We start from the raw sequence: 26,757 nt of genomic DNA, 5'->3' as shown, positions 1-26,757 counted from the left end.
AACAGGGGTGGGACTAGATATCTCCTGAGGTCTCTTCCAACCCTAATCTTCTATGTATTAAAATCTCAGCATTGGTCTGGAGGTCGGAGCTTTATTCTCAGGCCCCAAGCGCGCTGGGTTGTTTATTGAGCCCTTCGAAGATCATGGGCTGTATTCCGCTCTCAGGAACTGAGCTGTGCTTGAAGTACCTCACGCCATCCAAACTCGGCCCTAGTGTCGCATGGCAGGAGCATTCAGGGGTGTTGTGGGGGAGGCTTTTGTAAGTCAGGATGGGCAGGGCTATGTTTGCGTGCCCCTCCCATTTTGCACCCCCCCAAACCCTCCAGGTCCCAGAGTAGCCCTGAGTTTATCACCCCGAGGAAAGGCCGGTGACCACACTAGTCAGGAGTGCTGGTGGCAGGGACCGAAGAGCAAGCGATTTTGCTCATGAGCTCTCCTCCCAGAGAGCAGCAAACAGCAGGACACCCTGGGATTGGCTCAGGGCCAGGCTGTGCTCCTGTATCATCTCAGAGACGGGGCCAGGACGCAGCATCCACTTCTGGGCCTGTCACCCACAGGGGAGCTGCTGGTTCTGTTGCCTGAGCAATAGCGTTTACAGCGCTGCTTTGAAAGCACAGGACGGCAACTCAGCACATGAAGTCCACTGCCTGGGGCGGGAGCAAACCAGTGGGCTCACTCAGGGGGCGGGGGGGTAGGACTATTTGCCCTGCTGATGGTACAGTCCCAACATGGGCCCCCACACCCGAGGCTGCTTCCACTAATTTTGGGCTGTAGCCATCAGTCTGCCCTTCCTGAGCCTCTGCTGCCCCCATCAGGCCCTTCTGAGGTATAGCAGCCCATTCTCATTCCTTGGCCTCCGCATGCCGACATCAGTCCCCTTCCCCTCTGTGACCCTCTGCTGCCCTCTGATGTCAAACTGCAGAACCTCCAGAGCTCAAATCAAAGTCACTGCCCTTTGGCAAAGGGCTCTGTGCGGCTGGTTGTGCATGTGACCATGCTGAGAAGAGGCAGGAAATGCAGAGCTGCAGAGAACATGATTCCCCTGGGTCAATACACAGCAGGGAATGGAGCTGCCTCCCTTGTATTTAGTTCACTTTCACCACTAACTTGCAGGCGCCTTTCTGCCCCAGCCGCCTCCCACTCACCACTAGGGTGACCAGATGTCCTGCTTTTATAGGGACAGTCCCGCTATTTGGGGTTTTGTCTTATATCAGTGCCTATTACCCCCCCCCCCCCCCGTCCCGATTTTTCACATTTGCTGTCTGGTCACCCTACTTACCTCCTGTCCCCACAGATCTGCTTTATGACCAGGAGTGTTTACAGGCAGCTAGTTAAGCCCTGTTGACAAAGTGTATTTGAAACCGAGAAGCTACCCGACCTTTAAGAATTCGCAGGTCACTTGTTAACTTTCACTTCTTACTGAAACAACAGGGCTCCCTTGGAGTCGGATTTGTCCCTTTCCAGGTAACAGGGCATTTCCAGCCTGAAAGGCACCTGTGAAAATACCTTTGTAAGGGTCCATATTTATCATCTCAGGGACCCACGATTACATGTGCTCAGATAACAATTAAAAACACGGGTTTGTTTCCCAGCTTCCGGGCCTGTAAATGGAGCCTGGGCTCTGAGAATCAAGCTGGGCCTTTTCCTCCTTAGGCCTCATGGCCAGCACTCAAGGGCCAGCAGGCTAACCGATGCTCTCCCTGCCACGTGCGCAGACGTCCTATGGTCTTCGGTGCATTTGCACAAGTGTCACTGATTGGAGCTGAGTAACCAATCTGGTAACGAGATGAGCCGGGTTTAGCAGGCACATGGAAGACTCACTGGCTGTTTGCCTGGTGCCTTTTTGTCCTGGTTCCTTATTGTAACCCACACACCTGGGTGTGGTGCTCTGTCCCAGCTAGTGGCACCGAGTCCACTTAGAGAGATTAGGAGTCTGCTCTACAGCCTTAGCTAAGAGCCAGATGGCTTTTGGCTCATGCACTAAGCTCCAGAGAGGCCCCAGGGTCGATACCGCCCGCCGCCGACCGGGGTCTGTTGGCGTTACATTGCCATGCTGTCTCTCCTGCGCTCAGGTCATTTCGAGCACTAGGAAGCCATGGAATGGGTTCGGGAGGTAACTTTTCGGAAGAGCTGGTACGTTAGCCGGAAGGCACTGGCTGGGTTTTCTCATCAAAGCCAGTTCTTTCAGCCTTTCCCAGCACTGAGCTGCTAAAACGGGGATGATGCAATTTCCCACCATTCGTTTTGCTGCTGTTGCAAAAAGCAGCCTCCAAGGGACCTTGCGTCCTCGGCCACAATCGGCCCGGCTGTAAGTGAGCACGTGATGTGTCTCCAGTAGAGCTGCACTAGCTTATACCAGGGCTGAGTGTTTCCCAGGTCGTTGTCCAGGCTGAAGCATTTGTTACATCCCCTGAAAGCTGTTGTGGACTACAAGGCTCCTGCAGATTCCTCGGGTCGGATTCTCAGTTCCTCAGTTCCTGTGCTTGGGGCAGAGGCTGAAGTTAGCCAAGTGAAGGTGGCTTTAAGCTACCTGTGCAGTCTCTGTTCTCTGGCTCTTCAGGGCCCTATGTGGTCCTTGCTGTCAATTAGAGCAACCTCATGGCTGCTCTAAATTATGTTCTGCTTCCCACGGCCTCTTCTGGAGCTTGGAAGTAGAGAATAAATTGCAGTGGGAATCTGATTGGTGGGAATAATTGGGAATCAGGCCCCAAAAGGCTGCATTGTAACCCCATGCTCTTAAAAAGCAAGGAAAGACCGGCCAACATTTTCATAGCTGAGAGCCTCCAGAGTCCATATTTAGGCACGTAACTAAAGGCCTTTTCAGCAGGGGAGTGCAGGTGGGAAATGTAGAGCTGTGTGACCGTGGTGCAGCCGGTGCTCACTTCCCTTCGCTTTTCCTTCCTCATCTAGGAATCGCTGACTGAATTTCTTGATTGGTGAATCTGCACAAAGGTTGATTTGCATCTAGCGCCTGTGGCAGACTGCAGGAAATGTAAAAATAGGTGAGAGAGAGAGAGAGAGAGAGAGAGAGAGAGAGGGGAGAAACTCAGGCTGTGCTAGGCAAGAACTTCCCCACCACATGGGCTAGCGGGTCTCAGGATCCCTGACTGGAGTGCGAACATGCGAGCACTCAGGCCCACGTCTCCTCTTAGGGAAGCAGGGTTTGTGCCCACAGCCACCTGCCCCCACGCCTCGGCCTCTCCTTCTGGATGACTGGGACCCCGGTGCCCAGCCTCGTTAGGCCCTGACTTGATAGGCTGGAGAGAGCCAGGCTGCCATCGAACAGAGGTGCAGGGAGGCCAAGACTCATCACAGTGAGACTTGCTGGCCTAGCCCTGAGACGGTCATGTGGAGCCATCATGTCACCTTGCATGTTGCTAGGACAGCCTGAAAGAGGCAGCCCAATGCTGCGTTAAGGCATCACGCCATGGAGGGTTTGTGGCTCTCAGTGGCTCTGTCTAAACCAAAGTCACTGCTCTTGGTCTCTCCCCACCCCCAGCTGCTGAAAGGGAGAGGGGGCGTTTCACCGTCACCCTCCATCCCCTCCACCTTGCATCACCTTCCTCTCCCGGCTTCCCACCCTGCACCATGAGCCCTGCCACCTGCTCTCCGTGCCCACCTCAGCATCCACCTGCTGATGCATCCTCTTGGCCTTGCAGATCTTCCTCCACCCTCAGCTTCTGTCTTCTGACGACACTCACCCCCCACACATCCACACATCCCCCCCTCCTGCTCTGGGCTTGTCTGAGCGCCCCGGTAAGCCTGTCCATTAGAAAACTTATTCCTACCACATGATTTCCCCCAGGGCCGGCTCCAGGGTTTTGGCCACCCCAAGCAGCCAAAAAAAAAAAAAAAAAAGCGCCACGATCGTGATCTGCGGCAACAATTCGGCAGGAGGTCCTTTGCTCCGAGCGGGAGTGAGGGACCGTCCGCCAAATTGCCGCCGAATACCTGGAGATGCCGCCCCTCTCCGGAGCGGCCGCCCCAAGCACCTGCTTGCCAGGCTGGTGCCTGGAGCTGGCCCTGATTTCCCCCTTATCTCTTGCTGTCTCCCAGCAACCCCTGCACCTCACTCCACTTCCTCTTCTCCGTGTTTCCTGCTCCCTGCCCTTTCTTCCCCACACTCCCCATCTCACTCAGCCTCTGCACCGGCTCCCTCCTCTCTCATCCCCCTGAACGAAGGTCTCAGGCTCCCAAGTTCCTGTTTCTTTTAGCCCCTCCCTGCACAGCCTGCCCCCGTTTGCCCTTCTAAGTTCACTCCAACCGACACTTCTCTCTCTCTGTGGCTGTGATCGCTCGTCCCTGGGCTCTTCTTTCACCTTTGGCTCCCTCGTGTCTAGCTCATCAACACTTATGCCGGGCAACATCCTCTCCCGGGTTGCTGGCCCATCTGTCTCCACCCAGTCTCACTTCTTCTCTCTTACTTCCTTATGTGTGTGACGTAAGATTGCTGGAAAAGGAGAAATCACCAGTGGGCAGACTGAAGATAGAAAGTGGCGATGCTTTTCCCAGCTCCACGCACCAGACACTGCCCACGGCAGACTGCAGGTGTTCAAAATGTGATCACGTCTGTCTTTGTGTTCAGCTAGCTTTCTAGAAAACATAGGGCAGCCCCTTCCTGAGGGCCCTTCGGCACCTTTGACAGACACTAAACAGAGTCCTACTTAAACAGCCAGACCAAACCAGAGACCACAGCACACACATTCCCCAGCATCTGGGGAAGGAGGGGAAGCTGAGGGCAGGGGAAAGTGAGGGGCTTTGGAGAATGCCCTGAAGGTCAATAGATCTGGGTTATTTTGTGCCAAGGGAGCAGGGAGGGAGTTCGCATGTCCTGGCCCGGTCACGGACAGCACCCTACCAGCAGCCCCCTCTCTTTTAAATCCAGGAGGCTCTAGTTCAGTTTGTGATTCTGTTTTCACATAGTTTGCACCCTCCCCTCTCCCCCCATGGTCTCACCAGCTTCCCCAAGGAGAACCTGGAGGGTCTCTGGTGAGACTTTCCTTCTCCTCTCTGCATTCCCCCTGAACTTGCCTCAGTTTCCCTCCATTCCACCATGCTCATTTTTAACCTGGAGATGTCCCTCTTCTTCTGACTCCTCTTCCTGTCCCATTGTCCCTATCCCCTTCTCGTTGACTTCACTAGCTTCTTCTCGCGTGCCCTCCCCCTCCCTCATTCTCTCTATGATGTGCCGAGTACCAAAACTTTCCATTCCCCTTACAAAAGCCACTGGTTCCGTCATAAAACCCTCACTTGACCCCTTTCCCCTCTCCAAGGACTGGCCTATTGCCTCCCTCTCCTTTTACCCAACTCCCTCCCCATGCAGCTCACACCCTCTGCTTTGACATCTTCTCCTGCCTCGGCTGCAGTCTGACTCAGCCCTTTCTGCTCACCCAAACTGCTCCCGAGAGTCCAATGAGCCTCTCTTGGCCAAATCTAAAGGCCTTTCTCTGTCATGGTCCTTGCTCGATCTGTGCCCTTTGCTACTGTTAGTCATTCCTTCATCCTCAGCTCTTCTGTGCTTTCTGGTTTCTCCTCTCTCCCCCTCCACCAGCACCTGCTCCTACTCCTCTCTCTGCCAAGCTCTGGCCTCAGTCCCCATCTTTTCTCACTATTCTTTGTCACTGGGTGACCCTCTCTGCCCCCCAGCCTCCATTACTGTCTGCATGCTGCAACTCAACCGCTCCACCCTGGCATGCTCGCATCAGGGCTGGATTAACCTTTTGTGGGCCTGACGCCAAACATATTTGTGGGCCCCCATGGGGGCAATGGAGCATGGCGTGGGGAGGTCAGTCCCCAGAGCGAGGGGCCAGCCAGAGGCAATGGGGCATGGCAGGGACGGCCCAGTGCAAGGGCACTAGTTACAAACCAGCAGTTGCCAGACACACAGTGGCCCACCCAGCCCTGTGCTGCCAGCGTGCCCCTTCCCCTCCGGGGTGGGCCTATGGCTCAACACACAGCCCCCCCCACCTCACCCAACACCCCCCAAATCCCTATGGCCAGATCCCCCCCAGACCCACTGTGTCCAGCACCACTCCCCAGACCCACCTACAAATGCACAGTGCCCTGTACAACATCACCCCTGCCCACAGCCCCACCACAACTGCCCAGCATCCCCCACAGAACCCCCATTCCCTAGTGCCCCAACACACACCTCTTCCCTGCCCCCTCACAGCCCAACACCCCCACAGAACCCCCACTGCCTAGTGCCCCAACACACACATCTTTCCCACCCCCTGCACAACCCAGCACCCCCCCCAAGCTCCTCCCAGCCTCACTCCCCCAAGCCCTGCCTCTCAGCCCCACTCACCAGCCCTGCTGGGAGGCAACTGTGTGTCTCCTCTCTGGGGAGGCCTATGCGCCTCCCCAGGGAGAAACTCATCTCCCTGCTGCCTCCAGCCTTGCAGCAGTTTGTCTCTCCTCCCCCCTGCCTAGGAGAGAGATTTTAACAGGTTTCAGGCAGCCCTTAATTGGACTCAGGTGTCCCTAATTGACCTGAAGTAACCCTTTCCCAGCTTATAGGAAAAAGGGCCTTTAGCATTGTAGGGCTAACATACCCGTTTTCCCAGATCCTCCTGCAGCCGTCCGGCCTGACTTTGTCACACTCCCTAAAGCCCCAGGCTGGCACTTTTTTGTCTTCTACAAAAATTCAGCACCTGTTGAATGTCTTGCCATTGAGTGCAATAGGAGCACAGATTTCAGTGTGGGCCTTGCAAGTGTGCAGAGACAGCAGGCTCATTCTAGATCCACACTTGTTTCATAACATCTCCCTTTGGTAGTGCTACACTTGTCACTCCAGATATTCCTGACGTCACAGTGAGTGGGTGCCTAGAATCGTTGGGTGTGGGTGTCTAGGAGACATTACACTGACCTGTGAAAGCCACCACTGAAAATAAAGTCCTCTTGGACTATTTTTTGGCTCTCTCTTTGGCAGCAAGCATGTGACCAAGCATGAAACTGCACACAGAACCTAGCGAGACACAGAGCTAACGGATGAAATCATATGCCATGGCCAGGAAGCAGTACAAGAGGAAGCATGTGAGTGGAAAGGGGAACTAACTGTGAGAAAAGGAGGGAGCAGAGAGAGCAATCTCAAGAATAACGGCAGGAGAGAGAGGGCGCTTAAGCATTCGCTGACATCCCAGGCTCAAGAAGTGAATATTCTGGTAGAGAGAGAGAGAGAGATAGGAAGCCCCAGACTCAACAAGTGGCTCATAGAAGCCCCTCTTGGCTGCTGCAGAGTCAGTGTCAAGGAAAGACTACATCCTACAAGCCACCATGAGCCTCCAGCTGGCAAACATCTTCCTGCCTTTGATCTTCCTCCTCTGTCTGCGTCTGGGTGAGTTTTCCCTTTGAACGATGTGCTTTCATTGTGGTGTCAGAGTCAGGAATCTCCATTGCTTGCAAAGTAAAAGCTTCTGAAAGAAAGAAACCCAACAACAAAACCCTTTCTCCCGGGGTACACGCAGAAGCTCTGTAAGCGGGTGATATCCACAGCACATGGGAACTGGTAGAGTGAATGGTGGGAACCAATGACATACAGTTTCCTGGTTGTCTTTGGATTTGGGGGGTTTGTCTTTGGATTTTTGGTTTTGCCATTTCAAAGAGCGCAGGATTAGACGCACGGGCTACCTCAATGTTCCCAACTTCCTTTTATCCTATTTAGTTCACCAGCAACTTAAAAAAAGGGGGCGGGGGAAATCACAGGTCTTTTTGAAAACTTTTGAACTTACTTTAGTCTGTACCAGCAACATAAATAGGGTTACCATTCGACCGGATTCCCCCAGACATGTCCGGCTTTTTGAGCTAAAAATAGTGTCCGGGGGGAATTTGTAAATGTCCGGACTTCCCTTCCCCCCCCCGCCAAGAGCGTGCGCGGCTAACAGGGCAGCCGGCCGGATGGTGCCACTTACATGGGGCTGCAACAGCCAGAGAGAGCCCCTCCTCCTCTCCCCTGCAGCAGAGATCACTCCCTCCCTCCCTCCCTGCATGCGCAGATCGCCTCCGGCAGTCTGGAGCTCCTCCCCCGCTCCTCCTTCCCCGCTCCCCAGCGTGCCGGGACGAACGGCTCCGGCCGTTCTTGAGCAAGCTCACAGAGACATTAGGCGAAAGCCAGCAACAAGGGGGTCAGGGGGTCGAAGGGGCAGGGAGGTTTTGGAGGGGGCAGTCAAGAGACGGGGTCGGGAGTTCGGGGGGAGGGCTTTCTGGGGGAGTGGATAAGGTTTTGGGCAGTTAGGGTACAGGTAGGGGGTAGGGTCCTGGGGGGCAGTTAGGAGCAGGGGTCCCAGGACGGGGCAGTCAGGGGACAAGGAGCGGGGCGAGAGTTCTGGGGGCGGGGCTGTCGGGGCAGGGGTGGGGAGAGGGATCGGAGCAGTCAATGGGACAGGGAGCAGAGGGGTTTAGATGGGTCGGAAGTTCTGGGGGGGCTGTCAGGGGGTGGGGAGTGGTTGGATGGGGCGCGGGAGTCCCAGTGGTCTGTCTGGGGGTGGGGGTGTGGATAAGGGTTGGAGCAGTCAGGGTACAGGTAGGGGGTAGGGTCCTAGGGGGCCAGTTAGGATGCGGGGAGGGTCTCAGGAGGGGGCAGTCAGGGGACAAGAGGCAGGGAGGCTTAGGTAGGGGGTGGAGTCCTGGGGGGCAGTTAGGGGCAGGGGTCCCAGGAGGGGGCAGTCAGGGGACAAGGAGTGGGGGAGAGGGTTGGGAGTTCTGAGGGGGGCGGGAAATGGGAGGGGTGTGGCTAGGGCAGGACGGGGCGGGGCTAGGGCGGGGCTCCTTCCGTCCTCTTTTTTGCTTGCTGAAATCTGGTAACCCTAAACATAAATGAAAGAGATTTGAGAGAAATATGTATTTATTTTTTTGAAAGTTGTTTTTTTTGATCATTTAACAACAACTTTTGTACAGTCAGTTTCACGGTTTCCCTTGCTTAGCTGTTTAGATCAATCAGATCCGCAGAGGCGCAAGGGTCTGCTCGTGTGGGGGTGATTCAGGCTCATGGCTTTAGTCAGTTACCCTTGCAATTTGCATGGGTCTTTCACTGGGTAACAGGAGAGACTTTTTTTTTTTTTTTTTTTTAAACAAGCTACTTTGGCTATACAGAAACAGGCAGGGGAGACTCAGAGGCATGGGTAGTGCCTAAAGATACTTGAACTTGATTTGCTTGTCCATTGACTAGGTTTCAAGTTGACTGTGTCTCTGTAAATCCAAGCAGCTAGAAAGATGGGAATTGGATTTTTGGTATTGTTTTGTTGTGCAGGAACCATCTAACTGATACAATAAATACTATAAAGACATCTCAATATCATCTAAAATTGCAGAGCCCATAATGTCTTTTAAGCTGACAATTCTGTTTTAAGACACTAAGCAGTTCAAAGGTTAATTACTATGGAATGAGAGATTTTTATACTGCAAAACGGTGCTTAGATAAGCTAAGCTTATCTGATTATTTCTGCCTTGTGAAGTATCTGGTATCATGGCACAAGTGGTGTCTGAACTTCCCTTTTCTGAGGGAAATTATCTGGATTGCGAAATTATGTCTTTTTATACAGTCTGCATTCCATACGATTTCCTTCCACTACCCTAGATGGGAAACTAGGGTGGCATGGCCTGGCTGCGTTGCTCCTTCCACTCACAGACCTTGCACTTCGTGAAAAGGAGTCGGAAGATACTGGTAGAGAATCATAAAAGCATAGGGCTGGAAGGGACCTTGAGAATTCATCAAGTCCAGCTCTCTCCGCTGAGTCAGGACCAAGGAAACCTAGACCATCCTTGATAAGTGTTTGTCTAACCTCCAGTCACAGGGATTCCACAACCTCCCTTGGAAGCCTATTTCAGAGCTTAACTACCTAGATAGTTAGAAAGTTTTCCCTAATATCTACCCTAAATGTCCCTGGCATTTTACAGTTGATTGTATTTCCCTAAATATTTGGGCTAATTGAAGGCTAGGAAATTGAAGAGGAAAATTTCCAGACTGATTTTAGATTTGGCAGACTGTCTCTTCTATTTGCTTTTACAGGGCCTAGCACTATGTGGTCCTAATCCTCTGGGTGCCACTAGAAGATGCATAAATCATCATCATCACAACCTCAAAAATAGGCCATGCCTTGACTTTCTTTGCTTCTGTCTCTTCATTCCTCACTCACTCATTCACTCCTGGCATGGGCCAAGCCACTGCCCTCTGCTCATGGCAGTCCTGTCTCAAACTGCGTGTGTGCAAATGTTAATGCTCTAGCTATAGAACGAGCTGTTTTGTACATTGCTTGGAGATTCAATCACCATCGTTAATCTGGTATTTCTGGACATGGTGTTCTTCCTCTCACTCAGGCCACACCTACCCTTGCAGCAGTGTGTACAGTACAGACACTACACACCCAGACAGCACGGCTATAAATACCAGCGTAGCCAGTGAGGCACAGCTTAGGCAAATATCGTAGAGTGCCCCATATGGCTGAACCCCCATGTTATATTGTGACACTCTGTACCTCCAAATAGCACCCTGGAAGGCCCATATTCACCACTGTGATGTGATTCGATGTTTTGTACAATGCATGCCTTGGGAGGTATCATTTAAGAAATCTTGATCTGTTGAACATTAATATCCTGATAAATTGTAGGCACTATCACTGTATCTGAAGTTACAAAGTTTTGCCACGCGCACATTACTGAAATGTGTTGTGACGTTCGGAGCAACTAACACTGACCAGAGAGGGGTTGATGTCCCATTAAGGAGAATCCACTCTCCCAGTGGCCCTCCCAGGGACTCCTCAGGGAGGGCACATCATGAAATCTGTCCGTAGGTATCGTAATTGCTACGGCTGGCGTGCGGCTGGGACTGGACAGCCTCCTCTCCCCAAATGCCCATGAGGTCCAGCAGCTCGGCATTGCTCCAAGAGGGGGATCGCCTGGTGTGTGGATCAGGCATGGCCACCTGGAAAGATGCGCTGAGACCACTGCACGTGTCACCGAGCAAACAGGAAGGGGACTTTCAAAATTCCCAAGGAATTTAAGGGGTGGGGATGATGGTTGGTCACCTGACGGCAGGGCAGTAGAGTTCAAACCAATGACCAGAGAGGTGAGAACTGGCATTGTGGGAAACCTCCCGGAGGCCAATCGCAGCGCTGTAATCAACCAGGGTGTCTACACTGGCACCGCAGCGCTGTAGCCCCGGTGCAGAAAGCTCTACGCCTCTCGTCGGGGTGGTTTTTTTACAGCGGTGCAACTGTGGAGTTTCTGCGCACTAAGTGGCTTGGCAGTGTATACACCTCAGGAGTTACAGTGCTCAAAGCTGCTTTAATGTGCAGAAACTTGCCAGTATAGACAAGGTGCAACTTTGATCTCTGTCTGCTGCTTCTAATCACTGAAAATCTGCCTTTCTGTAGTTAATAAATCTTTTATATTTTCTCAAAAACAGTGTGGTTTTGGTTGTCTTCGCTCGCCAGGGCGCACTGCCCAGGGCAGGTGGAGGGTTCAGGGCTCCCCTCAGCAGACCAGACTGACCTGCTCCAGCCCAGGCTCCAGGGCCCTGGCCCCACAGTCACTGCTCCCCAAGGACTCTTCTAGCCCCGGAGTCAGATCCCCCCATCTGGGCAGCTCTTACTGGCTGCGAACAGCCAGCGCCCCGATTCCTGCCTCCAACCTGGCCAGGAGGCAGGGCCATCGAGAGGGGCGGGGCCTTGTGGCAAGGGGGGGCACAGCCCCCCAATTTTCTGTCTGGCCCCGCACAGCCCCTACACCAGGAACAGGCTGGCGGCACCCCGGTGCATAGGAACGATGTAGACTCCCCCTTTGTGTCTTTCTTCTCCCACTCTTTGTTTAGACAGTGAGCTCCTCAGGGCAGGGACGGTCTCTTATAGTACGTACGTGCCGGGCCTAAAACAGTGGGGCTCTACAGGTGGTTGAGGACTCTAGCTGCAAAGGGAATAAATTATAACGTGAATTGTCCTTTCCTTCCATCTCAGACTTTCTTCCTCACCTCATTTCCTTTTTCTTTGTCTATTTTACTTCCCCTTTCCTTATACCCCTACATCTTTCTATCCCTCTCCACTACTTTGCACACACTCTCTTTCTCTCTCCCATCCTTTTTTTTCCACTCCCAGCTCTCTCTTTCCCTCAGTCTTCTCCCCCCCTCCACCTTCCTTTTGTCTCCTGTCTCCCATCTCTAGCTCCCTTCTTTGAACCCCACCCCCCAAGTCTCTGGTTGGCCCATTGTGGTTGAGATTTGCCTCCCTGGAGCAGACACTCCACCGTGGGCCTGCAGGCCCAATTCCCTGCATCTGGGATTCTCTCTAGAGCCCTAGGAGCCAGCCGGTGCTCTTGCTAGCACTTAGGGAGTTCGGCAGGCTGGAGTGGGGCAGGCCGGCTAACAGTGCCAGTGGGGCCTGTGCAAACTGACCAGTCTGAGCCCTCCCCACTCACTGCTCTGAACTTCATACCGTGACCTTCAGCAGAGAGTTCCTGCTCGTGCACTTGGCTTCCTTGTAGAGAAATGGAAACATTCTGCAGTGGATCATTTGCAAACAATTTTGTTTGATTTAATTCTTCCTCCTGTTGCAATAATTTAAATAGTGACACTGAACTTTGTGTTTCAGGAGCTGCAGAAAATACTACTGCTGTCATTGTGGTGAATCAGACACCCCCTTCTATCCGTGCAATGGAAGGGTCAGAGTTCACCATCGAGTGTACATTCAACACAAGCAATAATTCAACCAAGTGGTTTGCTGAATGGTATAAAACCAGAAACAATGTAACAGAAAAGTTATCCAATGGAACAGATCGAATCAGATTATCAGCAGACATAGAAAAGAGGTCTATTTCCCTCACTGTGAAGAAAGCCAACGTCACTGATTCTGGAACCTACGTGTGTGGGGTTGGGAGCAAAGATGGGATATCTCCTGGAAATGGAACCCAAGTGACCATCGATGGTAAGTACCAGCATTTCCTTCTCTGTTCTACAAAACCCTTCTGGGGGAGCTCAGGACACTGGCCTTCTTCCAGAGAACTGGGGCAGGTGGTGCTGGGGGAGATGGAGCAGCACGAAGTGTAAAGGGCAGAGCTGTGGGGAAAACTGGGGGACATTCTGTGGTACGTACAATGGTCCTGATCCTGCATTCCACTGATTTCTGTGGGGGCTTTGTCTGCACAAGGAATGCAGGGTCAAGCCCCAGATATTCAAAAACTGTTTTGAGATGGGGCGTGAGGGGAGGTTTCTAATTGGCTAAGCTTGTGAGGCCTTATACACAACTGGAGAGACAAGGTGTGTGAGGGAATATCTTCTATTGGACCAACTTCTGTCGGTGAGAGAGACAAGCTTTCAAGCTTACGCAGAGCTCTTCTTCAGCTCTTGGAAACTTAGGTCTGGTCTACACTACAGACCTATGTTGCCATAACTACGTTGTTCAGGGGTGTGAAAAATCCACACCCCTGAGCGACGTAGTTAGTTACACCAACCGAACCTCCTGTGTAGAAATCTATGCGGGAGTTTAAGAGTTGCATTTTGCTGCGGTGCTGGGAGTACCTCTCCCAGACCCAAGGAAGAGCTCTATGGAGCGCGAAAGCTCGTCTCTCTCACCAACAGAAGTTGGTCCAATAATAGCTATTCCCTCACTCACCTTGTCTCTCTATATCCTGGGACTGACATAGCTACAGTGCACTCAACGTGATGGCATTTCTCTTGGTTTGTGACACGATAATTTGGAACCCCGCAGCCCATCAATTCCAACATTTCAGGGAGTATTGAAGGCATCACTGGGCAGAACTCTGTTGATATTGGGGAAATCAGAAAACCCAAAAGAGGAAAAGTGGGGGACACATGGAGTGCCTGCTCCCTGTTTAGCAGAGTAACAGCTTGGAGCAAAGCCACCTCTGTAACTGTCTAAATCAAAGAACCAGTTTGTGGCACCAATTAACACTTTCTAGTAGAAAAACATTCCCGTCTCATCTCTGCTCAGTTCCCCAGTAGAGTGTAACATGCTGACACTGGATGATTTATGTCCCGGGCAGGAAGAGGAGAAATAATAATAGTGGGGAAGGGAGGAGGGGAAGGCACACAGAGCCCCTGACACGGGGAGGATGGGGGACCTGGTCTGGGGATAATGCTGGAATGAGGGTACAGCCAAAGCCCCGAGCATGGAGGGAGAATGGGGGGCCCTGGAATGGTGGAAATGGAGAGGATAAGGGCACAGAATGCTCCTGGCTTGGGGCAGAATTGGGGACTGTAGCATGGGGGGGGAAAGAAATGGGGGGGACACAGAGCTCCTGGCATGAGGATGGGGGTTAGGGAGTCCCTGAAATAGAGGGGGATGGGAGGGTGGCCCCCAGGGACCTTGTGGGGACAGAAGGATGCAAAGAATCCCTGGTGCATTATTTCAGAACTGGCTTCATTCCAAACCAAGACGGATCAGGACTGCAGCCGGGCCAGGGACCCGACGGCTTCCAGAGTCCCAGAGGCCAGTTACAAGTAGAGCAGCCTGGGGAGTCACTGGCCCAGAACTCTAGAGGCCCTGGGATCTCCAGCCCGGGGTAGTCTGAATAGCGGAGCTACCCCAGAGCTGCACCCCTGGGAGCTGGTCCTGGAACTTCCAGGCTTCCAGCTCCATGGCAGGGACACTGGAAGTGCCAAGAGCCCTGGCTCGAGCAGGGAGCCTAGCAGACAACAAGAGCCCCTAGAGACCTGGCTCTGCCACAGCGTGGGGAGCCCACCCGCCCCGAGACTCGACTCCCAACTCCCCGAGCTGGGGCTCGTGGGACAAGAGAACATAAGAACGGCCAGACTGGGTCAGACCAAAGGTCCATCTAGCCCAGTATCCTGTCTTCTGCCAATGGCCAGTGCCAGGTGCCCCAGAGGGAATGAACAGAACAGAGAATCATCCAGTGATCCGTCTCCTGTCGCTCATTCCCAGCCTCTGGCATCCCCCTCCCCACCCATCCTGGCTAATAGCCATTGATGGACCATCCTCCAGAACTTATCTAGTTCTTTTTTGAACCCTGTGGCTCTTGGAACACCAACAGAAACCGGTGTGTGTTTTGAGGAAAGTGGAGTCAAATCTGTAGTAGATTTGGTGAATCAGTTCTCGTCAGTGCATTGGCATTTTCAGTCTAAGGTAAATTTTGCCAGAACATTTGCAATCAGCTCTACTGTAGATGGACATAGTGCGAGAGCCCCTGAGCCAAAGAATTTACACTCTAACAGACAAGACAGACAAAAGGGGGAGATCGGGCAGACGTACTAACAGTAGATTGGGAAGTGAGACACAGAGAGATTAAAGGACTAAATCCACACAGGGCTTTAGGCCCTTAAATCCAACATCTGGGAGCCATGGAGATCCTCAAAACCCCTGCTCAGCTGCCGCCTGGCCCTGGAGCTGCTGACGTTTCCACCAGTAAAACCAGTGCTAAAGACTTGCTGACACTCTCTCGCTATCCTGTAAGCACAGCCCTGCCCAGAGTAACGGTTGCACCTCGATCCTCACTCCCCTGCCATTGCCAGCAGAAGTGCATCACTTCTCAGAACTGCCCATGCCACGTCCTTCAGGGAATCCCATTTATCTGTAACAAAGGAGAATTGGCCACCCTCTCTCTTGCCCTGCATTGGGCTGGTGGAGGGAAATAGGTCTCAAGAAGGGTTCGAATGTAAGGAATTTGGCAGGCATGTCAGGCGTACACAAGGTTCGGGTAATAAATCACATTGTTGGAGGGGGTTTGTCTAGACTGAAGCTTCTGGGGTTACCTGCTCACTAAACAGAATAAACGTCTTGACATGCACGAAACAGCTCTATATGGAGCCAAACGAAAGAACTCTAAACAAGCAGGGGAAACTATAATAGGCAGGTTTGGATAAGGGCACTAAATGACAGGACTGGAGAGATTTATTTTGTAAATCTGCCCTTGTCTGGTGGCACATTGAACTATTTCTCAATGAAGGTGCCATCATCAGGGCCGGCTCCAGGCACCAGCTTACCAAGCAGGTGCTTGGGGCGGCCACTTCGGAGAGGGGCGGCAGGTCCAGCTGTTCAGCGGCAATTCGGCGGACGGTCCCTCACTCCTGCTCGGAGCGAAGGACCTACTGCTGAATTGCCGCCACAGATCGCGATCGCGGCTTTTTGTTTTGTTTTGTTTTGTTTGGCTGCTTGGGGCGGCCGAAACCCTGGAGCCGGCCCTGGCCATCATCTGTGTTTCTCTTTCTGCAGAAATTACCCACCTGATAGTGAATCAAACCCCAACCAGTGTCAGTGATTTAGAAGGCTCAGAACTTACCATGAAGTGTACATTCAAGACAGTCAATAACCACAGCACCATGTATGTGCAGTGGTATAACGATGAGACTGAGGGACTAAAGAAAGAGGGCCTAGTTTTTTCACAGTGCGTGCCATCTTGTAAAAGAGCAATTTGATTTTGATTTCTCTCTGTTTGAACGTGAATTGTTAATTTTGGGAGCATTCATGGCCCGCTGTACAATTTCCATACCCAGATGTGGCCCTCAGGCCAAAAAGTTCGCCCACCCCTGCTCTATTCAGTCTGTCTCATCTAGTTCTGAATTTAAGCTCCCAGACTAATCTTTTGAAAGTGCTGTGCAGGTTTCCTTTGAGGCTGAGGACACGCTATGTCTGACCTCGCTGTGAGAAGTGTTCACACACAGGTGATGGGGTGTTTTTGTCTTTGATCATTTTCCTGTGTGAGTTCATTTGGGAGCGTGGTGATTGTCTGGTTTTACCCACATAGTTGCTATTGGGGCATTTAGCGACAATGCTGTTCAGATTTGAACCGTGGACCCACAAGCAAGAGTCTCTGTGCGTTCGCCATCCATCCCGAGCCCACTGGGGGCTTTTCTTTAAGGATGTCTCAAGAATCTTCTGTTTGCACGTGTTTTTGCTGCTAGGGTCTGTCACGGAGTGTGGGGGGAGACAAGGCCCTGCACCCCTGGCTTCCTGCGATTCACCATGACTCTCAGCCAGCCAGTACACCAGCAGGTTTATTTAGACGACAGGAACACAGTGCAAGACAGGTCTTGCAGGTACAGACAACAGGACCACCCCCCGTTAGGTCCATCTTGGGGTCCCGGGGCACCACAGCCCCATTGGGGGGTCAGAGCCCCGTCCGGGCTCCCCTCCATTACACCAGCCAGTTCCTGAAACTCTCTCTCCAGCGTCTCTCCCCTAGCCTCTCCCCGGCTCCTCCCCCAGCCTTTGTCCAGTTTCCAGGGCAGAGGTGTCACCTGGCCTCCAACCCCCTTCCTGGGTTCTCACATTACATGCTCAGATCCTCCCTCAAGGCCGGTCTCCCATCCCCCAATGCAGACTGTCCCAGCCCAGAATAATAGTAGTCTAGACATAATTCAGCCCTGAACTGAGCAGGTCCAGCTCTCAATGGAGTCAATGGAAATTGCACCCTGTTATGGCAGGGCTGAATATAACATTAAGATTTTATTCCTTCCTCCTTCATTAGTGAGATTTGCATGTAAATAGGATCTGTGTTTAAGGGTTCATCTCCTCTTGCCGCTAGACCCCCATTTGATTGCCATAATCCTCTTGTGACCTTATGATCATTTCCAGGGCAAGTAATTGTGACACGACAGACACAGGATTCTGACTTCAGGTGGGGGTTACGTAGCAGCAGAGAGCAAGCTTTTAGGAAACAAAAATCTGTTTTCATGGAAGTGTCCTTAAGTACTAGAGAATAAAGGGAGGGAAAGCCAGAATAATACATTTCAGCAAATTTGTTTCTAATTACTCTAATGTACTGGCTACTGTGTATTTGTATCATTACCCCCTACAGGATGGAATTAGTAGTATTCAACTGTGTGTCATGTGTCCTATAGGGCTAACAGTTAATGGAGAGTTCCCTGTAGTGTAAGTGGTAAAAGGCTGTTTTGAGTCAGGAGAATCTGACCCACATTTTCCAAAGTGACAAGTCAGTTTGGGTAGCTGAAGTTCTGGGTACACAAAGGGAGACATTTTCCAGGGGTCTAGTTTTCAGATGGTGGGTGTTCAGCACGTTCTGAAAAGCAGCCTCTTGAAGGAATCTCAAGCTGTGCACCCAAAACTGGAGACACCTGAAATCATTAGCCCCTTTGGAGAACCATGGCCAGAGCTGAGCTCAAGCCCAGTGTAGCTGTGAAATTCATTGTAGCCATAGTGCGTCTCAGAATGATGCCAGTGAAGTACCAGGTGGCCCAGGTGTGTTCCCATACGCAGCTTTGCCATCAACTTTAACGTGTCCTTTCAGATTCAGGTCTCCAATACAGTAGCCAAAATGGACAGAGATTCTTAAACTTAACTGCATCTTAGCTTGGGAATTCCCACTCCCGTGGAGACAATGTCAGCCACACACAGTTTTAATGTAGTTTTTCTGAGGTGACTAAAAGGGAGAACAGAGCCCCTGAGAAATCCCAATACCAGTCAGTTCTAATGCAATGGCTTTGGGATTAACGAACTCTCTCTTTCACAGCCCTATCGGCTACTCCCGTGGAATGTTGCTTTAATTACATGACTGGAGCCATTCAGCTTTCTAAACTGGTGGATTTCTACAATACCCCCCGCGAGTGTCACTTACCAGCTGTTGTGTAAGTAGAGACAATTCCCTCCAGGGCTGATTCTCCTCCTACCCTGTTACAGTGCATCTCACTGGCAAGCCAGAGAAGGTGTCCGCCTGAGATACCAGCTGTCACATCAGGTTACAGAGACCACAGGGTCCCGTTAAGCTCTTGTATATGGGCGGTTTTCTTGATAAAGAGAGTAACACTGGGTAATCTCCAAAATGAGAAGTATCTTTAATCTTGCTGCAGGGTATTATTGAAACCAATAGCCTAGCGACACTCAAGAGGATGAGCTATCTATATGGATGGTCTAGCACTTATTAATTATAATTTGTATAATAATTGCATGTAAAGTCCCCAGTCTTGATCAGGGCTCCGATGCGCCAGGTGCTGTAGATCCGTATATAAAGTAAAGTCCCTGCTCCAAAGAGATTACAATCTAAATTGACAAGACAGACAAGGGCGTGGGAAACTGATGCAAGGAAAGGGAAGGGGAAGGGGAAGATGTTTGCAAATAAAAATACAAAGGTGGCCCTTTTTAATGAGCTCTCTTGCCTTTCCATTTGCAGGTTGGAGACGGTTGCTGACCGCAAGGTCTGTGCTGACCCCTCAAAGCCTTGGGTGAAGAGGGCAATCAGGGTCTTGGAGGCAAAGAGGAAACAAACCTCACTTTCTTAGAACCACAGATAAACACTCCACTCCAGAGCCACGCCAGACCCAACTGCCTCCGGTTGTCTCTGCACATTTCCTGTCTTCATTCCACATACCTCACTGGACTGTTCTTGTTTCAGCACTGACAGACAGACAGCTCAGTCCTGACAGAGTGAGCGAGCTCTGTGCACTTACAGAAGGACACACTGTGCACTACAGCCAAAGACATTGTGTTTCAGACTGTAAGTGTCCTTGCAAGAACACCCACAAGCTGTAACAGATGCATATATAATAAAGCTTCATTGCTACACTGCAAGCGCTTGTGATTGTTCCTAATCCTCCCGGGTTGGCATTAACGGCTCGTCGGGCTACACTTTGCAGATTCATTGAAAGGGCCACAATCAGGAAGCCTCATTGTAAGTCGGGGCGGGGGGGGGGGGAAAGCTCCTTTCTGTCGACCTCCCAGCTCCAGCTGTAGGGGGCAGTGCTGCAGCTCATTGCACTCGTGTAGAGTCCATGAGGCCAGTAGGGGGCAGGCCACCACCCAATCAAAGGCAATTCCTCATGGCACGACATGCACGTGCCCTGGGCAACCAGCTCCCCTACCAAAGAGGTGTTTGATGAAGGGAAGCTACAGCTCAGTGAAATGCTGCCCGGCCTCCAGCTTCTCATCTCTGGCACCTACCTTCAAACAGGGTGACGCAGAGTGTAGCCCAGTGGTTCTCAAACGTTTCTACCGCTGACCCCTTCACACAGCAGGCCTCTGAGTGCGACCCCCCCCCTTATGAATTAAAAACACTTTTTATATAGTTAACACCATTATAAATGCTGGAGGCAAAGCGGGGTTTGGGGTGGAGGCTGACAGCTCATGACCCCCCAACGTAATAACCTCGCGATCCCCTGAGGTGTCCCGACCCCCAGTTTGAGAACCCCGGTTTAGCCCAATCCTTCAACAGAGCCAGGGATCAGTATTCCCCATCTGTGACTACTTCACTGCCATTGCCGGACCATTTATTCCTTACGGGTCCGTCCTGCGTGTAGTCACAGGTTACCCCCATCCCCCACGGGAGTCACACATCTGCACTCATTTTGCACCCCCCAATATCTCTCCACTGTTTGACCCCCCCACAAGGGGGGGCTGCCATTTCTCCACAGGAGCTGCCCACGGGATTAGGGGGCCGGCCAAGCAGGTGGAACCGCCAACAGTTTATAGCAGAATGCCAGGTAGAGGTGCATCCCCACAGCTTTCAGGTAGCAGAACTGGCTTCCCTGTATAATGCATGGTCCTGGGGTGGAGCCATAAACTCCTCTTAGTGTATTTCTGTGGTGAATGCGAAAAGTTCATATCAACCCTACTGGTTGCTCGTGTAATTCAGTTAGAACACGACCGGTAGCAGGTAACACCGGCGCCCCCACCCCCATACCGCCGCCTCACACACACTCTGGGAAGGGAGATTTTTGACTGCTCCGGAACTCAGCTGGGCAGTGGGATCTTTGCTTGTACAGCTACTACGGGTTACAGGTTGTCCCAGGTCACACAGCGGGTCAGAGGCAAAACCAGGAGTAGACACTAAATCCCCTGACTCCCAGGCCAATGCCCTATTCTTTGGGCCACGCTGCCATCCTGTGGGCAAAGGGGGGAATTGAGCTTTTCCAGGAAATGCTTAAGAATGAGGACAGGGCCCTGCTGCTGACCCTCTTCCCCTCAGCTCCCTGGAAAGAGCCCTGCCCATTAGCACCACATAGATAGAAACCCCGCCCCCACCTCAGCTTCATGGCTAAACCGCCCCCCCGCCCCAGTCTCTATTTGCTCTCACAACCTCAGTACATTTAGAAGGGATTTGGCATGACAAAATGCACATGGGAAAAGAGACTCCCCAAGCCCCATAAGCACAGCAAGTTCGCTGGAGTGTGTAGGACAAAGGGAATGGCCCCTCTCCGGGGGAGGCAGGCAGCATGCATGAGGGATCTGAGTTGATAATGGAGGGGAAAGCAGTCCACACATGCCAGGAGCGCTACAGTCCAGGAAACAGAGATACATGAAGAGAGTGAGGGGGGATTTGACAGCAGCCTTCAACTACCTGAAGGGGGGTTCCAAAGAGGATGGAGCTCGGCTGCTCTCAGTGGTGGCAGATGACAGAACAAGGAGCAATGGTCTCAAGTTGCAGTGCGGGGGGGGGGGGGGGGGTCTAGGTTGGATATTAAGAAACACTATTTCACTAGGAGGGTGGTGAAGCACTGGAATGGGTTACCTAGGGAGGTGGTGGAATCTCCTTCTATAGAGGTTTTTAAGGCCCGGCTTGACAAAGCCCTGGCTGGGATGATTTAGTTGGTGTTGGTCCTGCTTTGAACAGGGGTGGGACTAGATATCTCCTGAGGTCTCTTCCAACCCTAATCTTCTATGTATTAAAATCTCAGCATCGGTCTGGGGGTCGGAGCTTTATTCTCAGGCCCCAAGCGCGCTGGGTTGTTTATTGAGCCATTCGAAGATCATGGGCTGTATTCCGCTCTCAGGAACTAAGCTGTGCTTGAAGTACCTCACGCCATCCAAACTCGGCCCTAGTGTCGCATGGCAGGAGCATTCAGGGGTGTTGTGGGGGAGGCTTTTGTAAGTTAGGATGGGCAGGGCTATGTTTGCGTGCCCCTCCCATTTTGCACCCCCCCAAACCCTCCAGGTCCCAGAGTAGCCCTGAGTTTATCACCCCGAGGAAAGGCCGGTGACCACACTAGTCAGGAGTGCTGGTGGCAGGGACCGAAGAGCAAGCGATGTTGCTGGTGAGTTCTCCTCCCAGAGAGCAGCAAACAGCAGGACACCCTGGGATTGGCTCAGGGCCAGGCTGTGCTCCTGTATCACCTCAGAGACGGGGCCAGGACGCAGCGTACACGTCTGGGCCTGTCACCCAGAGAGGAGCTGCTGGTTCTGTTGCCTGAGCAATAGCGTTTACAGCGCTGCTTTGAAAACACAGGACGGCAACTCCGCACATGAATTCCACTGCCTGGGGCGGGAGCAAACCAGTGGGCTCACTCGGGGGGGGTAGGACTATTTGCCCTGCTGATGGTACAGTCCCAACATGGGCCCCCACACCTGAGGCTGCTTCCACTAATTTTGGGCTGTAGCCATCAGTCTGCCCTTCCTGAGCCTCTGCTGCCTCCATCAGGCCCTTCTGAGGTATAGCAGCCCATTCTCCTTCCTTGGCCTCCGCATGCCGACATCAGTCCCCTTCCCCTCTGTGACCCTCTGCTGCCCTCGCGCGTCCACTTCCCTCCACTGAAGTCAAACTGCAGAACCTCCAGCAGCTCAAATCAAAGTCACTGCCCTTTGTCAGAGGGCTCTGTGCGGCTGGTTGTGCATGTGACCATGCTGAGAAGAGGCAGGAAATGCAGAGCTGCAGAGAACATGATTCCCCTGGGTCAATACACAGCAGGGAATGGAGCTGCCTCCCTTGTATTTAGTTCACTTTCACCACTAACTTGCAGGCGCCTTTCTGCCCCAGCCGCCTCCCACTCACCACTAGGGTGACCAGATGTCCTGCTTTTATAGGGACAGTCCCGCTATTTGGGGTTTTGTCTTATATCAGTGCCTATTACCCCCCACCCCGTCCCGATTTTTCACATTTGCTGTCTGGTCACCCTACTCACCTCCTGTCCCCACAGATCTGCTTTATGACCAGGAGTGTTTACAGGCAGCTAGTTAAGCCCTGTTGACAAAGTGTATTTGAAACCGAGAAGCTACCCGACCTTTAAGAATTCGCAGGTCACTTGTTAACTTTCACTTCTTACTGAAACAATAGGGCTCCCTTGGAGTCAGATTTGTCCCTTTCCAGGTAACAGGGCATTTCCAGCCTGAAAGGCACCTGTGAAAATACCTTTGTAAGGGTCCATATTTATCATCTCAGGGACCCACGATTACATGTGCTCAGATAACAATTAAAAACACGGGTTTGTTTCCCAGCTCCCGGGCCTATAAACAGAGCCTGGGCTCTGAGAATCAAGCTGGGCCTTTTCCTCCTTAGGCCTCATGGCCAGCACTCAAGGGCCAGCAGGCTCACTGATGCTCTCCCTGCTACGTGCACAGCCGTCCTATGGTCTTCGGTGCATTTGCACAAGTGTCACTGATTTTAGCTGAGTAACGAGATGAGCCGGGTTTAGCAGGCACATGGAAGACTCACTGGCTGTTTGCCTGGTGCCTTTTTGTCCTGGTTCCTTATTGTAACCCACACAGCTGTGTGTGGTGCTCTGTCCCAGCTAGTGGCACCGAGACCACTTAGAGAGATTAGGAGTCTGCTCTACAGCCTCAGCTAAGAGCCAGATGGCTTTTGGCTCATGCACTAAGCTCCAGAGAGGCCCCAGGTTCGATACCGCCCGCCGCCGCCCGGGGTCTGTTGCTGTTACATTGCCATGCTGTCTCTCCTGCGCTCAGGTCATTTCGAGCACTAGGAAGCCATGGAATGGGTTCGGGAGGTAACTTTTCGGAAGAGCTGGTACGTTAGCCGGAAGGCACTGGCTGGGTTTTCTCATCAAAGCCAGTTCTTTCAGCCTTTCCCAGCACTGAGCTGCTAAAACGGGGATGATGCAATTTCCCACCATTCGTTTTGCTGCTGTTGCAAAAAGCAGCCTCCAAGGGACCTTGCGCCCTCGGCCACAATCGGCCCGGCTGTAAGTGAGCATGTGATGTGTCTCCAGTAGAGTTGCACTAGCTTATACCAGGGCTGAGTGTTTCCCAGGTCGTTCTCCCGGCTGAAGCATTTGTTATATCCCCTGAAAGCTGTTGTGGAGTACAAGGCTCCTGCAGATTCCTAGAGTCGGATTCTCAGTTCCTGTGCTTGGGGCAGAGACTGAAGTTAGGCAAGTGAAGGTGGCTTTAAGCTACCTGTGCAGTCTCTGTTCTCTGGCTCTTCAGGGCCCTATGTGGTCCTTGCTGTCAATTAGAACAACCTCATGGCTGCTCTAAATTATGTTCTGCTTCCCACGGCCTCTTCTGGAGCTTGGAAGTAGAGAATAAATTGCAGTGGGAATCTGATTGGTGGGAATAATTGGGAATCAGGCCCCAAAAGGCTGCATTGTAACCCCATGCTCTTAAAAAGCAAGGAAAGACCGGCCAACATTTTCATAGCTGAGAGCCTCCAGAGTCCATATTCAGGCACGTAACTAAAGGCCTTTTCAGCAGGGGAGTGCAGGTGGGAAATGTAGAGCTGTGTGACCGTGGTGCAGCCGGTGCTCACTTCCCTTCGCTTTTCCTTCCTCATCTAGGAATCGCTGACTGAATTTCTTGATTGGTGAATTTGCACAAAGGTTGATTTGCATCTAGCGCCTGTGGCAGACTGCAGGAAATGTAAAAATAGGTGCGAGAGAGAGAGAGAGAGAGGGGAGAAACTCAGGCTGGGCTATGCAAGAACTTCCCCACTGCATGGGCTAGCGGGCCTCAGGATCCCTGACCGGAGAGCGAACATGCGAGCACTCAGGCCCACATGTCCTCTTAGGGAAGCAGGGTTTGTGCCCACAGCCACCTGCCCCCACGCCTCGGCCTCTCCTTCTGGATGACTGGGACCCCAGTGCCCAGCCTCGTTAGGCCCTGACTTGATGGGCTGGAGAGAGCCAGGCTGCCATCGAACAGAGGTGCAGGGAGGCCAAGACTCATCACAGTGCGACTTGCTGGCCTAGCCCTGAGACGGTCATGTGGAGCCATCACGTCACCTTGGACGTTGCTAGGCCAGCGTGAAAGAGGCAGCCCAATGCTGCGTTAAGGCATCACGCCATGGAGGGTTTGTGGCTCTCAGTGGCTCTGTCTAAACCAAAGTCACTGCTCTCGGTCTCTCCCCACCCCCAGCCCTGCTGAAAGGGAGAGGAGGGCGTTTCACCGTCACCCTCCATCCCCTCCTCACCTCCACCTTGCATCACCTTCCTCTCCCGGCTTCCCACCCTGCACCATGAGCCCTGCCACCTGCTCTCCGTGCCCCACCTCAGCATCCACCTGCTGATGCATCCTCTTGGCCTTGCAGATCTTCCTCCACCCTCAGCTTCTGACGACACTCGCCCCCCACACATCCCCACATCCCCCCCTCCTGCTCTGGGCTTGTCTGAGCTCCCCCGTAAGCCTATCCGTTAGAAAACTTATTCCTACCACATGATTTCCCCCAGGGCCGGCTCCAGGGTTTTGGCCACCCCAAGCAGCCAAAAAAAAAAAAAAAAAAAAAAAAAAAGCGCCACGATCGTGATCTGCGGCAACAATTCGGCAGGAGGTCCTTTGCTCCGAGCGGGAGTGAGGGACCGTCCGCCAAATTGCCGCCGAATACCTGGAGGTGCCGCCCCTCTCCGGAGCGGCCGCCCCAAGCACCTGCTTGCCAGGCTGGTGCCTGGAGCTGGCCATGATTTCCCCCTTATCTCTCGCTGTCACCCAGCAACCCCTGCACCTCAGTCCACTTCCTCTTCTCCGTGTTTCCTGATCCCTGCCCTTTCTTCCCCACACTCCCCATCTCACTCAGCATCTGCACCGGCTCCCTCCTCTCTCATCCCCCTGAACGAAGGTCTCAGGTTCCCAAGTTCCGGTTTCTTTTAAATTAAATTAAATTAATGGAGATATCCCATCTCCTAGAACTGGAAGGGACCTTGAAAGGTCATCGAGTCCAGCCCCCTGCCTTCACTAGCAGGACCAAGTACTGATTTTGCCCCAGATCCCCAAGTGGCCCCCTCAAGGATTGAACTCACAACCCTGGGTTTAGCAGGCCAATGCTCAAACCACTGAGCTATCCCTCCCCCCTCCCTGCACAGCCTCTCCCCCCGTTTGCCCTTCTAAGTTCACTCCAACCATCACTTCTCTCTCTGTGGCTGTGATCGCTCGTCCCTGGGCTCTTCTTTCACGTTTGGCTCCCTCGTGTCTAGCTCATCAACACTTATGCCGGGCAACATCCTCTCCCGGGTTGCTGGCCCATCTGTCTCCACCCAGTCTCACTTCTTCTCTCTTACTTCCTTCTGTGTGTGCTGTAGGATTGCTGGAAAAGGAGAAATCTCCAGTGGGCAGACTGAAGATAGAAAGTGGCGATGCTTTTCCCAGCTCCACGCACCACACACTGCCCACGGCAGACTGCAGGTGTTCAAAATGTGATCACGTCTGTCTTTGTGTTCAGCTAGCTTTCTAGAAAACATAGGGCAGCCCCTTCGGCACCTTTGACAGACACTAAACAGAGTCCTACTTAAACAATCAGACCAAACCAGAGACCACAGCACACACATACCCCTGCCCTCAGCTTCCCCTCCTTCCCCAGATGCTGGGGAAAGTGAGGGGGTTTGGAGAATGCCCTGAAGGTCAATAGATCTGGGTTATTTTATGCCAAGGGAGCAGGGAGGGAGTTCGCATGTCCTGGCCCGGTCACGGACAGCACCCTACCAGCAGCCCCCTCTCTTTTAAATCCAGGAGGCTCTAGTTCAGTTTGTGATTCTGTTTTCACATAGTTTGCACCCTCCCCTCTCCCCCCATGGTCGCACCAGCTTCCCCAAGGAGAACCTGGAGGGTCTCTGGTGAGACTTTCCTTCTCCTCTCTGCATTCCCCCCGAACTTGCCTCAGTTTCCCTCCATTCCACCACGCTCA

At 52.5% G+C, this 26,757-nt stretch overlaps 1 protein-coding gene across 1 annotated transcript; it reads left to right on the top strand.

The window, feature by feature from the left end:
- The first annotated feature begins 6,913 nt into the window (after positions 1-6,913).
- Positions 6,914-19,487, top strand: LOC135975587 (uncharacterized). The gene is made up of 4 exons (XM_065566925.1): positions 6,914-7,336; positions 12,579-12,911; positions 18,433-18,547; positions 19,090-19,487. Exons 1-4 carry the CDS (start codon positions 7,276-7,278, stop codon positions 19,196-19,198), a joined length of 618 nt encoding a protein of 205 aa, XP_065422997.1. The 5' UTR covers positions 6,914-7,275; the 3' UTR covers positions 19,199-19,487.
- The last annotated feature ends 7,270 nt before the right edge of the window (positions 19,488-26,757 follow it).

The sequence above is a fragment of the Chrysemys picta genome, chromosome 14 (genome assembly GCF_011386835.1).
Source record: "Chrysemys picta bellii isolate R12L10 chromosome 14, ASM1138683v2, whole genome shotgun sequence".
Classification (NCBI taxonomy): Eukaryota; Metazoa; Chordata; order Testudines; family Emydidae; genus Chrysemys; species Chrysemys picta.
This window is presented reverse-complemented; position numbering and strand designations above follow the sequence as displayed.

Excerpts from the sequence above, each read along its gene's own strand:
- LOC135975587 (XM_065566925.1), top strand. The coding sequence starts at position 7,276 with ATGAGCCTCCAGCTGGCAAACATCTTCCTGCCTTTGATCTTCCTCCTC. Across the intron at positions 12,912-18,432 it reads AACCCAAGTGACCATCGATG|CCCTATCGGCTACTCCCGTG; the intron begins GTAAGTACCAGC and ends TCTCTTTCACAG. Across the intron at positions 18,548-19,089 it reads TGTCACTTACCAGCTGTTGT|GTTGGAGACGGTTGCTGACC; the intron begins GTAAGTAGAGAC and ends TTCCATTTGCAG.